The following is a 20,617-nucleotide window of genomic DNA, read 5'->3' on the forward strand; positions in this document are numbered from 1 at the left end:
GAGTCACTGATTTTGGGTTGTCCTCTTTATATGTAAACACTAGCATGAAGCAGCTGCTTGTCTCATCTGCCTTGTCTCTGAAAAGCTGACCGAGAAGTGCTCTTTTCTTGTTAGACGTCATGGGGATGGGGGGGCCATAGAGGCGTCCATTCAAAGCAGCAAGCTGCTGCTGAAACTACACTTTACTGAAAAAACATCCTTAATTTCTTTCTGTTTGGGTTGTGGATGGTGAGTTAAATACAGGCAGCTGTGTAAACCACGCCATATAACACATTATGTCTGGCCAAATTAAAATGTGAGTAATCATATTTATGTTGCACATGTGGCCATTAAATAAAATATGTATGCATATAATTATGCAGTTATGTAATTACATAATACATGAATATCTTGTATCCGTTCCTCTCCTCTTACCAATGCTGTTTTATTTGGCCTTTAAATCATTTATGCTTACAGCCTGTGCTGTTGCATCCTTTGCTGCATCAGAGGCAAAAGGTGTCTCGTGCCTCAGAAATCTCAAGTTAGAGTGGAGATTTTTCTCATCTGTATTCCTGATTACTTATTTGATGTTTTTTGTTTCCTAACCAGATGAAAGGAGGAGCCCTTTCCTTCAGAAGATGGGTTCGAGGGCGAAGTCTTTACTGTTCTAAGCTGCTGACCTCCAGAGCAAAATCCCGCTATTTATTCCTCACGTACCTAGTTACACTACATCTTGTTGTTTTACTGTGCCTGACTGGTGTTCTCTGAATACACTGCATTTTCTGGGTAAATTATTTCTCTGTAGGTAATGGTGTGCCAATTCAAGATAATAGACTTTTCACATGCTGCTGTTAAGCTATGCACTGGACACAGTTGTATATATTCTTGTTACACTACCTGAATCTTATGCTTCTGAAAAAAAATTTGTGTATATCACAGTTGCTCCAAAGTTGACTTGAATTGCTCTTTATCAGTGGAATATTATATTTGCTAAGGAGAAAATATTCCCCTCTCTTTGCCCTATAAAGAAACTGCTGCATACAAGTTATTTAATATTGTTTGTGAGTACATAATGATTGATTACTACTGAATGGGTTGTAAATGATATCTTTTCTATATAAATTTTATTTTAAGAGTTAAACTATAAATTTTAAAGGAATAATCAGCTATTACTGTTTATTGGCTTCTTGTTTATAACAAGAGGTTTTATAGAGTGCAATAAAGAAAGAACTACTGGCTTTTTGATTTATTTTTTGTTCTTGGCTGAAAATAAAAGATATAAGACGGTTGTTCTTTGGCCACACAGTTTGTAATGGCTCTGACAAGGTGCCCCAATATGTATATGGTAATGAGGGAGGCTGATGATTAAAGATTCAGAATTGAGATGACATGGAGAAATGTCTACAACTTCTTATATTCCTTTACTGGTGTTTAAAGGTGCGATTTCTGTAGTTTTTCTTGTGGGGGTTGTTTGGGTTTTTTGTGTTGGTTGGTTTGATGTTGTTTCTTGTTGTTTGTTTGGGGTTTTTTTTGTTCACTTTCACTTATCTTGGTGGGTTTAGTTACTGTGTATCTTTGGGGGAAAATGTTACTCAGCTGCTCAGAACATGAAATCCAAGCTTGTAAAGACCCAACCTTACATATTTTACATACTTGGGCTTCAAGATACAAATGAATAAAGGGTACGTTTTCAACTAAGAGGCTACAAGAAGTAGAGGGTTTGCATTTAGTTTTTGTAGACATGTAATAGTGTTATGCGTTGCATATTAATGCATCCAAATTTTGTTATAATGTGCTCTGAAACTGCACAGCTCTTTCTCTGATTCAAAAAATGGCTTTTTTGTGAAGACTGTGGAAGCTGGAAGGTTGTTTTCACATCCCAAGTTGTTTGTTGGTGTTTGTTCTGTCTGCTTTTCCGCTTACGTGTGTGTAAAATGGAGATACAATCAAAGCAAGCTGAGTCTAAAGGAGTAGGCATAAAGCCACAAAAAGGAGTAGCCATTTAATTTCCTGTTAGCTAGACTAAAATCCTAAAAGTCTTGTGGGAAAAGAAAAACCTAATGAGTATGGAAATGGAAGGATTCCATAGGTTTTACTGATGGGCAGATACAAGTTGGCCTTTGAAGAGATGTTAATGAGGTGAATGATCTGCTTAAGGTCCAAGGATTCTTGTATGTGGTTTTCTGTGTGGTCGCGTGACAGGTTAGAAAGAGGGATTGGGTGGCATTTATGTTTGCAGAGTTAACATTTACCAAATTGTATCTGATGCTCTGCATCGCTTGTGTTTGTCAGGTGGAACGGAAATACTGCCAGCTGTAGTTACCACTGTAGGTAAATCCTGTAAACTTTCTTCTTTTCACAGTTCTTGAATATTTCTTAGTCTAGTAAAGGTCTGGATTTCTATAGAAACCCAATATATTCCTATATAATTGATGTCTGTTTTCATAAAATGGTAATGGTTCGTCTCCTTTGAATGGCTGATTGCTGATTCAGTCCCTGGTTTTGGCCATTGTGTCACCCAAGTACTGAGATAAGTCGGCTGTTTTCAGTCTTTCCGCCACGCAAGTACAGTTGAAACACGGGTACTGTACATGTTAAGACTTTTCCCCTTCCAGCTTGAAGATGGCTGTTAACAGAATGATAATGAGCTAGTCTTAGCTAATTGTGTTATAATGAAGCAGAATGCAATGACAACAGTGAACCTACAAATCCTTCCAGTCTTACTCGTCTAGTGTGAGAGATTTTTGTCTTCTGGGGAGAAAACAACCCTCTGTCATGAGGCGTAGCAGGTAAGCGAGTGGGAAAGGATCCAGAGATGTTAGAAATTCTGCCCTAGTTTATCTAGGCCTTTGTGCTGTCACTGTGATAAGCGCAAACTGGGGGGGAAAAAAAAGTTTCCAAAAATGACTTTACACTTGTAGATATTCTGTGAACTCCATTCCAGAAGCTGATATAAGTGTAATGGAAGGTGAGATCATGTCATTTACCAAGAGGCTTTTACAAATCCTCACCGTTTCCAGGGTAAGTACTTCCCTGGGAGGTGGTTTTTTTTTTTTTTTTTTTTTTTTTTTTCCTCTTACAGTTCATGATTTTAATGCTTCACTTCACTTGGTCTGAAATCTTTGGGGGATTTACACACTTGCTGGACTTTGCTGTTTGCCTCAGGTTTTGGAGGAATTCCAAAGGGTCTCCTGGTGTAAGCTAGTTCAGTTTTGACTGCACGGTTGCAGGGAAACGTGCAAGTTTTCCTCATCGCTGAAAGGATCAGTAGAGTGCGATGAAACCTTCTTAGTCTATCTGAAACCTGGAAGAACACTTCAATAGTGTTTGCTGCCCGGACATCAGGCCTTATGCAGAAACCAAAAAGGAAGTTCTCTGTTAATTGTATTTAATTTTTCACTGGGAATTAGAAAAATAAAAATTGAAACTAAAAATTAAAATTCAGCAAATTTAGGAAATGTATTTAGAAACTTCATCTGGTAAAAAAGATTTCCAAATAGCTGCTTTGTGAAAATGATTATTAAACCTACAAATTCAGCAGCTGTAAAGCAATAACGTAACTTAATCCATGAAAATTTTAAGTAGCGCTCTTTATCAGTTCATTCACCTTGTAATTAAGTAATGATAAGCAAAGCAAGATTATTTTTTTTTAAATGGGAAATTAACAAATTCGGTGATTGATTTTTATTAGGAAGTATCAGTGGCTTCTCTGGAATCTAATCAATAGTGAGTAAAAGTATAAAGAGTGACTGCCAGCCCTCTAAAGCGTAACTTGTAAAGACTGGCTGGGGTTTCCCTCTGAAGTTTGTTTCTCCACATATGGCTGCACTGACCTTAGTTTTACATTTCAAGCTGTGTATGAAATGTTGTGTCTAGGAATGAATGGGAATATCATTTCTCGCCATGGAGGACTAAACATCTTGGTCCTGTCCAGCCCTCTTAGAGCCAAGGAGCGATGCTGAACTCTCAGAGCTGTGTTGCATTTCTCTACTTTAAAATTTTCTACTCTTAAATTCTAGTATCTCATCTGACGTCATTTCTGATGTATTTTAAGAACTGGGTTTTCCTTCTGTTTTACACTGGTGGAGTCAGAGTCTGGGTGCAGTTCTCTGACGTTGGATACTGCTGTAAATGGTTGGTTTATTACATTCTAAAAGCCTTTCCTGAGGGTTTTTGACAAAAATAACAATTTATGGCAACATGAATGAATGTTCAAAAATACCAGCTACTAGAACTAATGGCTAAATGTTCCTATATTAAAGCTGCTAACAAATTTATGTGATAAAGTTACTCTACTTCCATATGTGAAAAAGAATCTACCAGTCACAGGCACATCAACAAGGATTAAAATGATTGTTCTTATTTAAAATAATGTTATATCATCAACTTACGCTTCCATTTCTGAGAGTGTTGGATCAGTCATATGTCACAGTCGTGCTTTGTAAAGCTTACGGGAAAGGATTGAACATCAGGAACTTCATGCAGCTCAAACCTGAAAAACCCAAACTGTTCCTGTTGTTTGTAGATCTCCAGGGTATTATTGCAGGGATCCTCTGAACAGCCTGAGAGATTTCAAACCCCACAAATGGGGCCGCATGAATGGGGTGCGGGGCAAACCCTAATGCTGGCAACCCTTCTGCCACCGCTCCTGGCCTGCCTGTGCCCGTAGCACTCCGGTGGAGCTGTAACGCCATCAGAAGTCAAATACGTTTTTGCAATAATTGCAAAAATGATGCTTAATACCTTTTTGCGCTGTTAGGGAGAGGCCTTTGCTGGACAAGTGCTGTTTTTCAGTCCTTTCCCATTTCTGAAGTACCCTTCCTTACCGAGTGAAGTTGCCAGAGAAGGAAAAATAAAATCCTTCCCTCTCCGCGACTGCCTAAAGAGGCAATCGTACAGTCCTAAAAATAACCAAGGAATCTGAAACATAAGTCTTGGTGAAATTCAGGCGCCCCCTTGGTGGGAGTTTTGCCATGAATTTCAATGAGTTCAGGACATCGTCTGATGTGTTGGCCAACCACTGAAGTTGAGTTGTTCCTGGGCAGGTGTGGCAGCTGCCTCTTGTTCTGTTTCCCAGAATAACCACTTGGTAAGGTATTTACCACTTAACGAATATGGAATCGGTCCTGTAGCGAGCACTTCACCTTACAGAGGAGCTGTCATTTAAAAACACACAGCAAACGCTTTCCTGAGACTTTTTGTGGGGTTATTTTTAGTTGGTTGTTCAAGAGTGATGATGACCCTCTAAGAAAAAGCAAATTTAAACATGCCACGAGAAACAACTGCGGTCTTTGAAGTAATGAATGTTCGGTAATTCTTATTGACCATCTGACATTATAACAGGTAGGTACATGTGACCAATTCATTTTTAACAAATGAAACTTCTAGAAGATAATTCGGCCTCGGAGAGATGGGGTTATGCTTGCTTAAGTCCAAGTAGAGCTGAATGTGTATCCTCTAGCTGAAATGGTCACGAGGCCAATTAACAGAATATCACAGGACTCCTTGAGGCTACAGAAGAGGAGATGTCCCTTTTGGAAACAAAGGCTGAATGTCCTGATTAATTTGCTTCGGTAAAACCTGTTCAAGCTGAAATTTATGTGGATGCTTAAGATGCTTTGCAAGATCACGGCTTTAGCATAGACTTTGCTGTTTAGGTTTATTCATTGACAAAATTATTCTTTTTATGGCAGTTTGCTCTCTAAATGATGGGGAGTTGCTTCTGTCCTATGCCCTTCCATCTGCTCCTTCCCAACTCTCCAAATTACTGTTTTGCAGCCAAAATTGTGAGGCATTATGTGCGATGACGATGAAACCACCGCCCTTGTATGTGACAATGGTTCTGGGCTTTGCAAAGCCGGGTTTGCAGGAGATGATGCCTCAAGAGCTGTATTTCCATCCATCGTTGGACGTCCTCGGCATCAGGTCGGTTGGTACCAAAATGGAAATGCTGTCTGCCTTGGGTGGTTGTTTTGCGTTGCTTGGGTTGGTTTTTGTTTGGGGGATTTTTTTGTTTTTGTTTTTTGGGGTTTTTTTTGAGACTTTAGACATGACAATGAGAAAAATACTAAGCATTTGAAGGAATGCATTTTGAACACCTCAATGAATTGTTGAGTATCAGTGGTCGAAAACATGTCCATTGTTTAATGTCTTGAATTGTTCATTGACTTTTATTGGTGATTTGAGCTGGCATGTAATTTTGCATAGTTACACAGCTCAGCAGCTGTATGGTTGAATCCATGGAACTGAAATGTATCCATGAGAAAAATTAAATATTTTAATGCTAGTTGATGAATAGTATTGTACTTCATATGTCGTTACATTATTTGGGGCAATCATGATAGACTTCCTAATGCAAACATAATAAACTGAGTAACGCCATTATTTAATAAACGAGATTTCTTTAGAAAAATGTGTTTTCTATAAATCAGTGCTTTTTTTTCCAAATGTATATTTCTCAAAACCATTTCACTGCCAGCAAGGGGGAATAATGTCACTGTTTAAAGGCAATAGTGGAACTGCCTAGACTCAAAGTGCAACCACATACATAAAGTAAATGTAGGGAGCCAAAACCAGATCATAACTTTTTCACCTGTAATTCCTTCCCTTTATTCCTTTGCGCAATGGCAAAGGACCCATCCCTTGTGGAGATCCCTGGGTTTGCTGATGTCTGCCTTGACTGGGCTCCTGCGTGGGCATTAGTTGCACCAGGTGTGAGATACCGTCCTCCCTTTTTGGAGCTGCCTTGCTCTTCCCTGTGGGTTCATAGGCGATGTTAGTACAGAGTAGGTGGTTAGTGATAAATTCGCATCTTAGTTCCTTGCAGGTTTTGGGGGCATGTTCTGGAACGGCAGTAGCAGGTACAGTATTTCACATTTAATTTTAAGTTAAAAATTATATTCTGTATTTAATGGGTGTGATATACTGCACTAATACAGAATAATATACTTTGCAGGGTGTTATGGTTGGAATGGGTCAAAAAGACAGCTATGTAGGGGATGAAGCACAAAGTAAAAGAGGGATCCTGACACTGAAATATCCCATTGAGCATGGAATCATCACTAACTGGGATGACATGGAAAAGGTGGGTGTTTATTTTTAATGTAATCTTGTTGAGGCGTCATCTTACCCAAGGCGTACAATTTGCCGTTAACTTTCTTGGAAACCGAAGGGAAAATCCATGAAAAATTTTTAATTGCAGTATAGGTAAAGGGATAGTACAGCATGCTTGTATAGGAGTTGATCAGGTCTTAGCACTTCAAGGGTTAATATTCTTTTAAAAAGTAAATGCTTATTATTCGTCAGATTTAGCAGTATGTTGCGAAAGTATTTTATGCTTTGTATGTACTCTTCAGTCTTGAAGTTCATACTTGGGCAGAAGGTTTGACAATGACAGTAGCTAAAGTGGAAAAGAAATACAGGTCGCAATTAATCAGGGTGAATCGGAGAAATATTAAAGATACATTACTGAAGTTGGGAACAAAAACTGTGAGAAGGAGGGGTGATTTTTCCCTCCTTAGTACTTGCCTACATGAACAAGAGCATGGGTGATTCCCACACCTCATATTGCATATGACATTCTCACTGTCAATTAAAGAGGAAAAGACAGATTTGGGCTTCCTATCCCTATACCAACTTCTTGAGAGTGGGATTTTTTTTTTTTTTCCTGAAGCATGTTTTGCTGTTGCCAATTCCAGTTAGCTTTTCACTTCTGGATGGTGAGAAGGCGTCTTGATTCCCTATCAAGCATGACTTTCTTGACATGTGGCCACTGCGATGGCCTCTCAGTGAAATGCCTGCTGAAGGATGTCCTAGAGCAGGCACAGGCGATGAAACGTGCTCTTGGCAAATGCTGGAGAGGCAGGAGGACTCCTACATCTGCTAAATATATCTGATATCCCATATGTCCTGGTCTCTTCAGGAAGCATCTGAGTCTGTACATGGAAATGTTGTACCTCTTCTTTTGAGGGAGGAGTGCGGTTCAGTCCCTTGTCTCCAGGTGGAATGGTATAGGGAGGAAACTACAAGCAAACACTTCTATTACTGTTTTTCTTTGGCAAATACCCCCAAAAGGAAGACATGGGGTCGGTGTTGTTCTGTAGTCCCACGTGCTGAGATGAGGTGTGCACAATTAGAATAAGGATCTCTGAAGTCAGCTATTGTGTCATATTCATGAACCCAAACTGGTTAATGCAGAGTGTTCCAGATGAACACACTGAAGTCGATACAGGAGTAACAGGAGTTCCTCAGTTCATATTTGGAGATAAATTGCCCGCCTACTCCTCTAGATGGAAGCATAGTATTTGCATTTCATTATTTCACTGCTTCCTGAGAGGACACCTTGCACGTTTCTGCAGAGTAGAAGGTCTACCTCCGTACATCCCAGTATGTTGTTTTTCCTGATAATTTTCCTGCTGTCTTCATTTAGCAAGAAATTATATTTCCCTGTAGGAAAAAAGAAAGTTAAATAAAATTGGAGGTTGCTATTTTGTGTTCTTCCCTCAGCAACTGGTCTCTGCATCTAGAAATTGTCCTGAGGATAAGCCATACCGGTATGTGTTCTTTCTCTGGGTAATGCTGGATGCTAGAGCAGACTATCTAAAATCTAGTTAGGAAAAGGAATTAGAGATGGTAAGAAAAGTGGTGTGTGCGTTACTGTAGTGTATGGCTAGATTGATTATTTTTTAGGGTATAATGTGGTGGAGGCTTCAGGCAGTGCAGTAATTCGGATAATGGTCAGATACTGTATGGGGTTTTGTGGTTTTTCTCTTTGTCCCTTAAATGGATGAAGGAATTACTTGTGAAAGTGAGTCCTTAGCCCAAACTTACCTTCTTCTGACAGCTTGCAACATGCAGTCGCTGGCAAAGGTGCCCCGACACGGAGTTGGGCTTAGACTTCTTGCTGAGCCCAGGAGCAAGAGCGGGACAGAAAGCGGAGACTGCTTGCAAGTAAATGAGCAACAAATAGAAAAAAGAAGCATGAGAGAAGGGCAGCGGTAGGGAAGAGACAAGAAACAGCATTGCTAACTTTAGTGATTAATGCAAATAAGAAAAAAAAGCATATAGATATCATTTTTTAATATACAAGCTTCCCTGATTCAGTCAAATGATTACATGCATACCTGAACTTCCCCTGGAATTGTGTAACACACGTGCGCACACTTTTTTGGCTGAGAGAAGTCCCGAAATTCAATTCCTAAAGTTTTGGTGCTAAGGGAATGTGTGTGTGTATAAATATATATAAAAATATATATGTGTGTGTTTATATATATATAAGTATATAAATATATATGGGTTTTTTTTCCTCCCCAAGATTTTTTAACCAGTTGCATGATTTTGATCCAAATCAGAAATTTCTTTCCAGTGCTTGGAAATAATACTACTAAAAGCATCACAATGTAGAAGAAATAAGAGAATTACTGAGTAACTGTGCCAAAAATGGGACAAAGGCTTAATAAGGCAGTGCCCAACTATCCACACGTTACAAGAACGAGGGGGTTGCCAAAAGATTAGGCTGTGTGTGTGTGTGTGTGTGCAGAAGAAAGCGGGAGCGAGGATGCTGCAGGACACATAGATACTCGTGTGAATCAGGAGGAGAACATGTAGGCGATGAAACGAAGCATTCTTCTTTTCCTGTGCTTCAGTTCACAATATTCAAATTGGGACTGCTCTGTTTTCCTCTGGATAATAATACAGGGCATTGTACATCACTCTTAATTTGTTCGCAGCAACTGAGCTGGCAACGTATGGGAGGGAAAGCGTTGGGATGGAGGGTTTTCTGGCTCTGGTGACTATGTAAATCTTTAATATAACTTAGAATAATTCTTTCTCAGTAATTCCTCTTTGCCGTTGTGCTTGCTGCTTACGTTTAATTCTCATGACCTATAAAATCCAACACTGAACTATATTTGTTTCTTGTGGAATATAATTATCCAATTACGTGATGGTTATCATTAGGTTGAATCTGATGGGCTGCACAGTGCCTAATTGTGCCTGGGTTTTGAGGGAAAACCTACAAACTGCCCGAGGTTTAGGCAGTGTCCCGCTTTATGAGTCCAGGTTTGTTCCTCACTGCTGGAATAGCCAGTACTTTGTTAATTGGGTAAGCACGGAGGTTTCCTTCTCTTCCCTTAGTTCTTTCCTGTCTGAAACAGCCGTAGTCTTGTATCTGATTTATGTCTTTAACTTTTACATGATTACTTTCTGTTTTATTCAACTTCTCCCTGTATTTGTATTCTAATCCTTCAAATGGAAGATGGCCCGGCATCCCAAGCCCCAGTTCTAGAAACATCTGATAATTATTTTTTTTAGAGGACTGAGATGAAATTGAAATTTATTTTAGGGCTGATAGGTTTTGGGTTTTGGGTTTTTTTTTTAATAATTCCAGCTCTGAACAGCTATTGACTTTGTGGGTTCTTTGGATTTAGATAAGATCTTTTTTCCACTGAAGTTCATTTTGGAGCATAGTAGTACTTGTGTCTAGGATGTTAATTGAATAAACTTACCCATAAAACTATCCTGATGTTTTGTGCTCAGAAGTAAACTTGCTGGGTCAGGCAAAGCTGGAATATGATTAAAAATAGAAAAAAAAAAAAGAAATAAGAGTAGGAAAGAATTGAACAAGATAAGAAATATTTCATCATGTTACTGAATAGTCTGTCTTTGAGCTGGCATCAAGAAAAAAAATCCCTTCCATTCCTCACAGTCATAGTCCTCAGGCAATCAAACATGAATCAAACATGAAAAAAATACGACAGTACTTTGCAGACTGTGACTAAGGAATTTAGTTACTCTGTAGTAAGTGAAGAGTTTGATTCAGGATTTACTGGGTGACATGTCTGTGGCATAAAGGGCCTTTGGCTTCTGTGGAAGTAATTAGATTTCTAAAGAGCATCTTGGCAATGACTTGCAACTGGAGCAGTCTCCAAGCAGCTTGACGTGGGGAAGTCTTTCCAACTCTGACAACTCAGTCCTTGGTGCAGCTTCTGTACCGGAGCGCTGGGGGTGGGAGCTCACCGGTGCCCCTGCTTAGAGAGGATGATCTATGCTCTGTTTAGAGAATCTAACTGGAAGGGCTCCATTGTGTAGGTTATATTCTGTTGTGACATACATTAGAAACCCAATGGTTTTGGTTCCAAAATAGAGTTGAATTTGGCAGATTCACTCTTGCATGGTTTCTGTCTATTTTAATATGTCTTTAAAAGAAAAATAAAATTGCTCAGACTGTATTTGAAAAGCTTTCTCTGTATTTCTGTGTAGAGAAGAAACGACTTGCAGAACAGTTTTCTCAAGTGATTTTCATTTTTAGATTTGGCATCATTCTTTATATAACGAACTCCGGGTTGCGCCGGAGGAACACCCCGTCCTGCTGACCGAGGCTCCCCTGAATCCCAAGGCCAACCGTGAAAAAATGACTCAGGTAATCGTCTGAATGCTGTGCTGCAGACCATTTCTGCATGGAAGCAGATAAAAATATAAATAATCCTGGGTATTCAACTTTCTTCTTAATCCGGGAGATAATCCTTTAGGGTTCGTGTGGGTCAGCATGCTGGCTAAGCCATGGTGAGATAGCAAGAGTTTCTGCTGCTCACACAATACCGGTTCTCCGGATGGCCCTAAAATGTTTCATGCTTGTGTATGGCAGTGAGATGTATGGAACTGGCCTCTTAAAAACTGGAAGTCATTTGCTTTGTTCACAAGACCGTGTGCTCAGTTCTGGAAGTGGGGCAGCTGGAGGCCGAAGTGGCTTCTGACACTGAGTTTTGGTGTGTAAGTAATGTCAAGCCGGGATTCATGTAATTATTTTGGGTGGAGTTATCAGTTATTGATGTATTTCAATCTGAGGTTTGCAAGTGCTGTCACACTGGTCGTGGACCAGCTGAATCGCACTTCTGTGTGAGTTTTGGATCAATGATGCCTTTTATGTGCCCACCTCTGGCCACCAAGAGTGCTCAACTTGTAGTAGCCCAACTCCTCAGCTCGTGCTGTACCAGCTCCTGCTTTCTACCCTGAAGACTGTCACTTTATCAACACTTTTGCATCAGACAAAATGCTAATTATCATATCAGGATTATGTTGGTTTTTTTTTTTTTTTAAGATTTGAATAAAGATGTTTGAAGGCCATCATGCAGGTGACTTTGTGGAACTCCCAACTGGAGCACCTCTTCAGGGATCAGGCAGAACAGTGTTCAAAAGCTGGAGTCTTTGTGTGCTGCCTTGGGAAAATGAGTTGACTGAAGCTTTCAAACTTAAATGATGTTTTGCTAAACATTTTTGCCCGTGACATACCCCGTCCGAGGTAACAAACTCCAATCAGAACCAAAAGTCGACCTCTGAAGTTTGTATAGTTTAGAGCAGACTCTGGCCAAAAGTCCGTGTTATAAATGTAGATGGTGATGTAACCAGAAGTGTGATTTAAATACAGATATAGGTATAAAATCATCTGGGAAAATTAGATGTGGCTCTGCACTTCCCTTTGTGCCCACTTTTGGCATATATTTAATAGGAAGATTATGCATCAATTCAGCAACAGTGTAAATAAACTAATTAAGTAGTGAGCTTGACAGCACGCATTACTGGGAGGTAATACAACTGGGAGATAATAAACAACAACAGACCATAAGAAAAGCCGAGTTTATAACAACCGGGAGGTGTGGTTCATACAGTAGACATGTCTAGGACTGTTTCTCTGTCATTATACTGTAATGATAAATCCTGTTTTCAAGATTGTTTAAAGGCTTATTGTTTATTACTGATTACATTAAATTCATTACCTTAATTAACTATGAAATATTGGTAATTTGTGTATTTTTTAATGGAAAGCATACTTTTCATTAAAAGTAGACTTTATTGGCAAAGGTATTAGCTTATGAAACCCAAAGTTTAAGTTTAACCCCATGATGTCGGCAGCTCTGACGGGTACAGTGTGATGGTTGAGTCACCATCCCTGGCGATATTTAAAAGACGTGTAGACGTGGTGCTTAGGGACATGGTTTAGTGGTGGACTTGGCAGTGTTAGGTTTAAGATTGGACTCGATCTTACGGGTCTTTTCCAACCTAAATGGTTCTATGACGGTGCCAGCAGCACCACTGGCGATGGGGTAGCGCAGCCTAGGATAGGGGGCATTGGTTTAAGAAAGGATAAAGCACGTAGTGTTGTCCAGAGTGTATTAGTTCACTGTGTGCCCGTAATGGTTTTCCTTAGCAGAGCTCCAGTGGAAACCCAGCTGGAAACAAGTGTTATTCCATCTACTTGGATAAAATTGCAGTGTATCTGACACAGGAGATGGAAAGAACTGGAGCTTAGTAGACTAGAGGAGGTGGAGGATGAGACAAGAGAATATGGCTAAGGTGGCCGTAACGAGAAAAGATGAACTGTTGTCTTTGCTGGGGGACAGAATGAGGTGTGATGTGTCTAAACTAGACCAAGTGAGGTTTTAGCTAGACACCAAGAAAACCCCCATAATAGTAAGTATAGTGTATCACTAGATTTGTTTGCCAGAGGAATCTGTGTATGTTCCAGCAAAGGAATTTCTGAGACGGAACCAAAGCTGTGTCAGGAATGGCTGAGTCTTCCTTGAGATGGGAATAGAGAGTTTTTTCCACGTGTGGAAAAAAGTGTGGAGACTCTCCTCCTGCAGTGTCTTCTCTAAGTCTTTTATATTTGTGTATATTAAAAAAAAAAAAAAAACAAACCAAAACCCAAAACCCCCACCTTTTGATTGCTGCATTCTTGCAGTCTTGCCATCAGGGTAAAAAAATTGTCCCAAGGTGTCATCTTCAATTAGTATTATCAGTAAAAAATCTGACTTAGTCTGAGCTTAAAGGAAAGATATCTACTGACTTCCATGATTTTTTCATGAAATCCTAAGGAAAACATAGGGTGCTGGTCACAGAAGAACCACAGTTCAGGAGGGGACTCGGGAGTAGTGACTGGCAGTATTCATAAAAAAAAAAAGCAATAATAAAATTTACTGTCTCTTCAGATACTTTTTAAGTGTAGATCCTAAAGGTTTTCAAATTCTTCATTCCAGATCATGTTTGAGACATTCAACGTGGCAGGCACGTATGTAGCGATTCAGGCAGTGCTGTCTCTGTATGCATCTGGAAGAACGACTGGTGAGTCTTTCTGGGAGTCGTGTTTTCCACCTGTCCCCTTCTGGATGTATATACACATACGCACACACAGATATACGTTGATTATGCTGCACCAGCTGTGTATTAAGAAGAACTGATAGCCGTACGGAGACTAAATACTTCCCACCATGCTGTGCAAATACTTCTTTGTTGTTTTCTACTTCATGGCAGGTATGGGTATAGATTTATGACTTTCTGCTTCAAAAGCTCAAGTGTCTATGGCTCAGCTATACGAACAGATGAAAGATGACACAGTTTGATACTGCCCTTAATTGCACAGCACGAAGAGGCTCTGTCTTAACTAGTTTGTTCCAAACCCACGGTTCCTTCTTACTTTAGACCTACCTCTATTGTTAAGCTCCATTCCCAGTAGAAAAAAAAACAAAACAAAACACACACAACCATTCAGAAGCTAAATGAAAATATTTCATTTAGATGTTGAATTTCGATCACCTAAAAATGTCTCCTGTTAAGTGATCATTAGAATTAGCATGGAGGTCTCTTCTTGCCATTTAGAGTCTGATCAAGCATTGAGACAATAAATTACTTCTTAGCAATCCTTGAGTCTTCATATACTTTGAAAAAAAATTAAAATACCATCTGTATTTGTAGCCTGACGCCACAGTAAAATTTTGTGTAAGATGATTGCCAGCTTACAGGAATTACAATTGTCATAAATACTTGGTTTATGTTTAAAATTCAATTATTTGTATGCACGGTTGGTATGAGAAATGCTTTATTCATTTTGAGTGGAAACCATGTACTTCATTTCCTATCCAAGAATATAAATAACATGGCTGTGCACAGATAAACCATTGTTATATTTTCCCAATAGGATGCTTTATTTTAATGGCAGATTCAAATTTTTAATTTTATAGATAGATTTTTTTAGTGACAGTTTGTACATTATTTCACATCTTGTAAAGTGCTAGAGGTCGTCTGAAATGAAAGCCTCTGCATCCATTTAAGATTGTTATTGCTATCATCCGTTCAGCAAGAACAATATGATCAAATTGCTGAATGTTACACGTCTTTTTTCCCCAAACGCAGTTGCTGCTTAGTTTGTGCTAATGATTCGTCTCATGTAAGCAGCTCTTTTCGTTTTAGAGATGACAGAAGCAATTGGCTTGTGAGCATCTTTATTTGTTGTTGCATGTTTCAGTTGTGAATATGGAGTGTGTGGAGACTGTGTATCTGTGGGAAATAACCAGCTTCACCTTTTCTTTCACTTTCCAGGAATAGTTTTGGGTTCCAGAGATGGTGTCACACACAATGTGCCTATCTATGAGGGCTATGCCTTGCCTCATGCCATCATGAGACTCGATCTGGCAGGCAGAGACCTGACTGACTATCTCATGAAAATTCTTACGGAGAGAGGCTACTCTTTTGTCACCACTGGTAATGAGCTGTGCTTTGGATGTACTTTGCATACATTTACTGTTAGTCATCTTATTATGCAGGAAGCGCGTACTTGGTAATCCCTATCACTAGGTTGGTCTGGGAAAAACAGTTCACATCAGCGAACGGGATTCTCCGAACTCTGGCTTTCAGCTGAGGGACGTGGTTTAGTGCCCACTCGGCAGTGCTAGGTAAGCGGTTGGACTTGATGATCTTAAAGGTCTTTTCCAACCAAAATTTGAGCATCAAGAACGAGGATGCCACCTCATTAGGAAATCCTAAGTCACTCACAAATATAATTGGTTGTTGTGTTTGATCGTACTTCTTCAACAGACAAAGGAACAAAGTTAGTAGTTGGTAATGGATGAACCTCTTGGAGGCTTGATCAAGTTTCTGTGACACAGACATGTAAACAATAATCTTTACAATATTCTGTAATATATTACATCTTTTTATTTGCTGATAAGCACAATATGGTAACGCAAAGGGAAAGTAATGTTGTTCAGACAACAGAGAGGTCATAATCCAATAAACCATATGACCGTCAATGAACTCAAGGAAATGTGCATGAGAAAAATCTGTCTCCTGGCTGTCATATTGTGTGTTGATTGAAAACTTGTTGGCTGTCTGCAGCGGAACGGGAGATCGTGAGAGACATCAAGGAAAAGCTTTGTTACGTTGCGTTGGATTTTGAAAATGAAATGGCAACTGCTGCTTCTTCCTCCTCTCTTGAAAAGAGCTATGAGCTTCCTGATGGACAAGTCATCACCATTGGGAATGAACGGTTCCGATGCCCAGAAACTCTCTTCCAGCCATCCTTCATAGGTGAGACAGGACTTTTCTTTCTAGGGACTTGACAGAGAATGAAAAGAAGAATTTATTAGGAAGTATAGACAACCTTCAGCTGTAGGAGCTGAGGTATTTATCCTTAAATGTCCTTAGAAACGTGCAGCTTCTATTGACTTAATCATTTCTTGGGAAGCTATGAACACTGCTGCTACCACTGCTGGACAACTGACGCCTGTCAGTTTAAAATACATGAATCCTAAGATGATTTCAACCTCTTACAAATACAGTAGAGTTTCTAAGGTGATGTTTTAGAGTACTGTCAGAAAATCATGCTTTTCATCTTGACTGGCTGATGTATAACTGCACAGTGCTGCTTATGTGAGTTTTTCATCTAGCTGCTGCTTCCATTTATTGTTTTATTATATTAATCTGTCAGTTAATCATACAAAATCAAATCATACATTATTTTCAAAGTAGTTCTATCTGTTAGCGTTAAAATTCCCATTCTATCCAGCGGATGTCTGACGCTATGGTAACTCATGCTGCCCTCACAGATTTTCTACTTCCCACTTAAATTCCACGCTTGAGGACTGAGCAAAATGGCTGTGGGCAGTTTGGCACGATTTCCGTTAAATTAAATGGTGAAGCTAGCCATGTTTGTGTGTAGAAATGAAACTATTCAAGCATTAATACAGCTCCAAGTTCTGCAGTTGAACATCAGCAGGAGTGATGTTCAAATATTCTGTATTTGAACATCAGGAGGAGAAATTCTCTTTAATAGATAGAGGGATTTGGCTGCCAGAAGTCTATCAGGGATCACAGCTGGTGCTAGACAGTGGTCAGTATCAGAAACGTAGCGATGGAAATCAGGATTTCCTGGATCACAGATCTTTGTTGAAATGTGCATGTTAAGCTACTTAAAAAGCCTAGTACTTAAAGTTCAAACCCTATTCCTGGGATTGTTTCTGGTCTGTTCCTTTTCTTTAGCAAAAAATAGTACCATAAGTTAACTTTACTGTACTGGCATTCAAATTAAACCAGCACCTCAAAAGCCAGGTAGCTCACTGAAATGCCACGTGGGCTCCTATTTCTAGCTAACAGCATTAGAAAAGATTATAAAAAAGGCAAACTATTGCAGTAAAGCCTCATTTTAATTTTTTCCTTAAATAATGTTTTTTTTTTTTACTTGAGGAAGTAAAAACCCAGCATGAAATCATAATGGGGATCTTTTTTCCTCCCAAGCGTATTTTGCTTGTGTAATTACTATGCTGAGATGACAAAGAAGTTGAGTATGTCCTGTCTTTCTCCTAAGCGTCACATAGCTTTGTTTTTTCCTGGAGTTTTAAGGGAGGCAGCCTGGACTAGCGAGCTTTCCTTTCATTTTAACAGTAACAAAAAGAAGGGGACAAAGAGAAATAACATGTTGAAACTTCTTTCCACTCAGGGATGGAATCTGCAGGTATCCATGAAACCACTTACAACAGTATTATGAAATGAGATATCGACACCCGTAAGGATCTTTATGCTAATAATGTCCTCTCTGGAGGAACCACGATGTATCCTGGGATTGGCAGTCGTATGCAGAAGAGATCACAGCTTTGGCTCCAAGTACTATGAAGATTAAGGTAGTTTTTAACACCTGCATTTAATGCTTCTTTTGTTGGAAGATTAGATCTTTATGAACAAATCAAAATGTCCATAAAAGAATGTCCATGTCTTGCACTCCAGGTCCTGAGCTTAGGAGAGCCTTGGACAGCCTGCTTAACTAATACCTCTTTTTCTCCTACCAGCCAAAGCAGAATTAAAAAAGGGATTTGAGAGGTAAAAAAAATGGTTGCTGAAGCCATGGGAGTTGATGAGGTCATTTTGAGAAAATGTGAAATAACAGTTAAGGAAGAGAGTCCTGTGGGATTCCCAATGAAATGGGGTTGAGAGAGAAAAGGGCTACTTGAAAGACACCACAGGAACAACAAGAGAGGTAGGGATAAACGTAGAGAGGATGGAGCTGTAAATACTAAGGGGGCATGAACAATTTGAGAAGATACTGGGAATATTATGGACTTCAAGGCTTAGCTGTCAGTGAAAGTCGCCAGTGAAAAGGGTGAAAGGAGTTTCGCTTATGAGTTCTTTACTAAAAAATCGAAACTCCAAGCGGCGTGCAAAGTCTGTAGCTAGTTAGCTGTTTGAAAGGACCCTTTTGGCTTAGACTCAAGACAATGTGTAGTGAAATGGAGAGGCCCGTTGTCTCAGGCAGCAGGCTGAACGGGCAGGACACGGAGTGGCCGGAATGGAGATAGGAGCATGCAGAAGCAGGGCTACACCCAGGGTATTCTCACAATTCAGTGGCTAAGGGGGAACTGGTCTTCTAGCTCTATGTCTAGTGCTTAGTTTGATACACAAAGCCAGTGTAGCTCAATGTTTTGTTGGGGTTTTTTGTGTGTGGTTTTTTTTTTTTAAGTTTATTTTTAGAATGGAATTCCTTTGTCCTTAAGATGCTCAGACCATTCTGTGCGGTGTTGTCACAGTGGTCTTTCTTTACAAGCCAGTCAGGTTGATATTTCAAAATTTGAATTTTCTTCCATATCTGTTTATGATTTTTTGGTAGCTGCATTATGGACCACCTGCAGATATCTCATGGGCTGCCATATTTGTCGGCTCATAGTAACGTTATAGCGTCTCTATCAAATTGAGGTGGAATACAAAATATGGCAGTCTTTCCATCTCTGAGGTGCTTTACTTCATTGGAGTTGTGCTTCTATGATGGAATGACTTTTCACCTAGTCATTTCATCCAGAGAGATGTTGACTGTGTTATCTGTTCATCACTTTATTTACCACAGATTGCACTTCTCTTCTAGATCATTGCACCGCCAGAACGCAAATACTCTCTCTGGATCGGGGGTTCGATATTGGCATCTCTGTCCACTTTGCAGCAGATGTGGATCAGTAAAGGTGAGTATGAGGAAGCTGGGCCTTCAATTGTCCGTCGCAAGTGCTTTTGAGTCCTTCCATCACGTACTGTCAGTGATAAGTAGCGCTGCTTCTCTACACATCACCTGCCCTCATTCACCTCTGAGGGCAGCTTGGCTTTCTTCCACTTGTGAAAAACCACACTGTACGGATGTCATGCAAATTAGCAAATCAATTCTCATTTTTGATGCTAAAATGAGACTAACATTTCAGTGATGGGCGTTTTCCAAGATTAATAACAGTAGTTACACTATACATTTTTATAGACCTCCCTTCCTTCCCCATTTGTACGTGTTGTACTGCCATCCAGGAGGTGACGCACAGTGCTGTTGGGTCTCGGTCTCTGCTGATCGATGGGAAGTCTGAAGTATGCATATAAGTCTTTCAAATGCAAATATAATGCAAGATTCAGGTACCAAAGAAGGCTTATTTTATGAGGTTAAGTGGTACACAGGATTCTTCTAAGGGGGTTTGTTTTACTGAGGATACAGTGGATTTATGAGGGTACCAATGCTTTCAACAGAGCTTGTACGGATGGCTTTCCTTGGTGTCCCACAACTGTTTGCCAGGAGACTTTTGTCTCCCTTTGACCCCATCAGTAAGGAGCTTCAACAAGCTGCAGTGTTTCTGAACTTGCACGTAACAGGTTAATTTATTGCACATATTATTGCTTTGTTCTCTCTTCCTAAGCAGTTAACTGATGTTTCATTTACTTTTGCTATATATGTGCCATGCTAAGCTAAGTTAATGATTACAGAGTAAATAATAACCTTTTGAAAATGTTATTTAAATACTCTGGGTTTAATGGATCAATAAAAGTGTAATTGTCCATGTAAGACTGCTGTGGCTTACATTAATTGCATAGTGACTAGTTTATCTGTTAATGATAAAATAATAATTACCCATTTATATTTTAATTTTATTATGAAAAAGGTTTCATTCCCTCTGAGTTTTCTAGCTAAGCAATTTTTAAATGAAAACATAATTGTTTCACAGCTTCTATTAAAAAAAATTAAAATCTTGCTGGATGACAAATTTTTTCATAATATTCCACGTGAAGATTAGAGTCAGCTGTGAAGATTTAACTGTTTCAGGCAGATGTGTTGTGTATGATTCTGGATGCCATAGACTTTGAATTGAAGTGATGTCAGGCTTGATGTGCGTTTCATGATTTAAATCAAACCTGTCAAGTTTTTGCCAGTAAACACAGTATCCTCTTTCCAAAGATGTGGAAAAGATTTGAGTTGGATTTACAGTCTTCTGAAAATGTATCTAGGGGATGTTTTAAGGAATCTTCTTCCTACTGTGAGTTCTAGCTCAGGGTGATCTCATTTCCGTATCCAAAT

At 39.4% G+C, this 20,617-nt stretch overlaps 1 protein-coding gene and 1 pseudogene across 2 annotated transcripts in view; both read left to right on the forward strand.

Annotated features, from left to right (window-relative positions):
* LOC104287570 (golgin subfamily B member 1-like) overlaps nt 1-747 on the forward strand; it is a 39,999-nt gene extending 39,252 nt beyond the window's left edge. Inside the window, exon 31 of the mRNA XM_009886293.1 lies at nt 596-747. Within this exon, the coding sequence (XP_009884595.1) occupies nt 596-747 (152 nt within the window). The remainder of the gene's footprint in view (nt 1-595) is intronic.
* A 4,998-nt stretch (nt 748-5,745) lies between these two features.
* LOC104287527 lies at nt 5,746-19,303 on the forward strand (annotated as a pseudogene). The gene is made up of 8 exons (XR_717902.1): nt 5,746-5,904; nt 6,935-7,063; nt 11,288-11,398; nt 14,013-14,097; nt 15,352-15,513; nt 16,147-16,338; nt 17,747-17,927; nt 19,160-19,303. The product of XR_717902.1 is annotated as an actin, alpha skeletal muscle B-like (transcript).
* Nucleotides 19,304-20,617: the final 1,314 nt, after the last annotated feature.

This window comes from Charadrius vociferus, unplaced genomic scaffold (assembly GCF_000708025.1).
Source record: "Charadrius vociferus isolate BGI_N301 unplaced genomic scaffold, ASM70802v2 scaffold115, whole genome shotgun sequence".
Lineage (NCBI taxonomy): Eukaryota > Metazoa > Chordata > Aves > Charadriiformes > Charadriidae > Charadrius > Charadrius vociferus.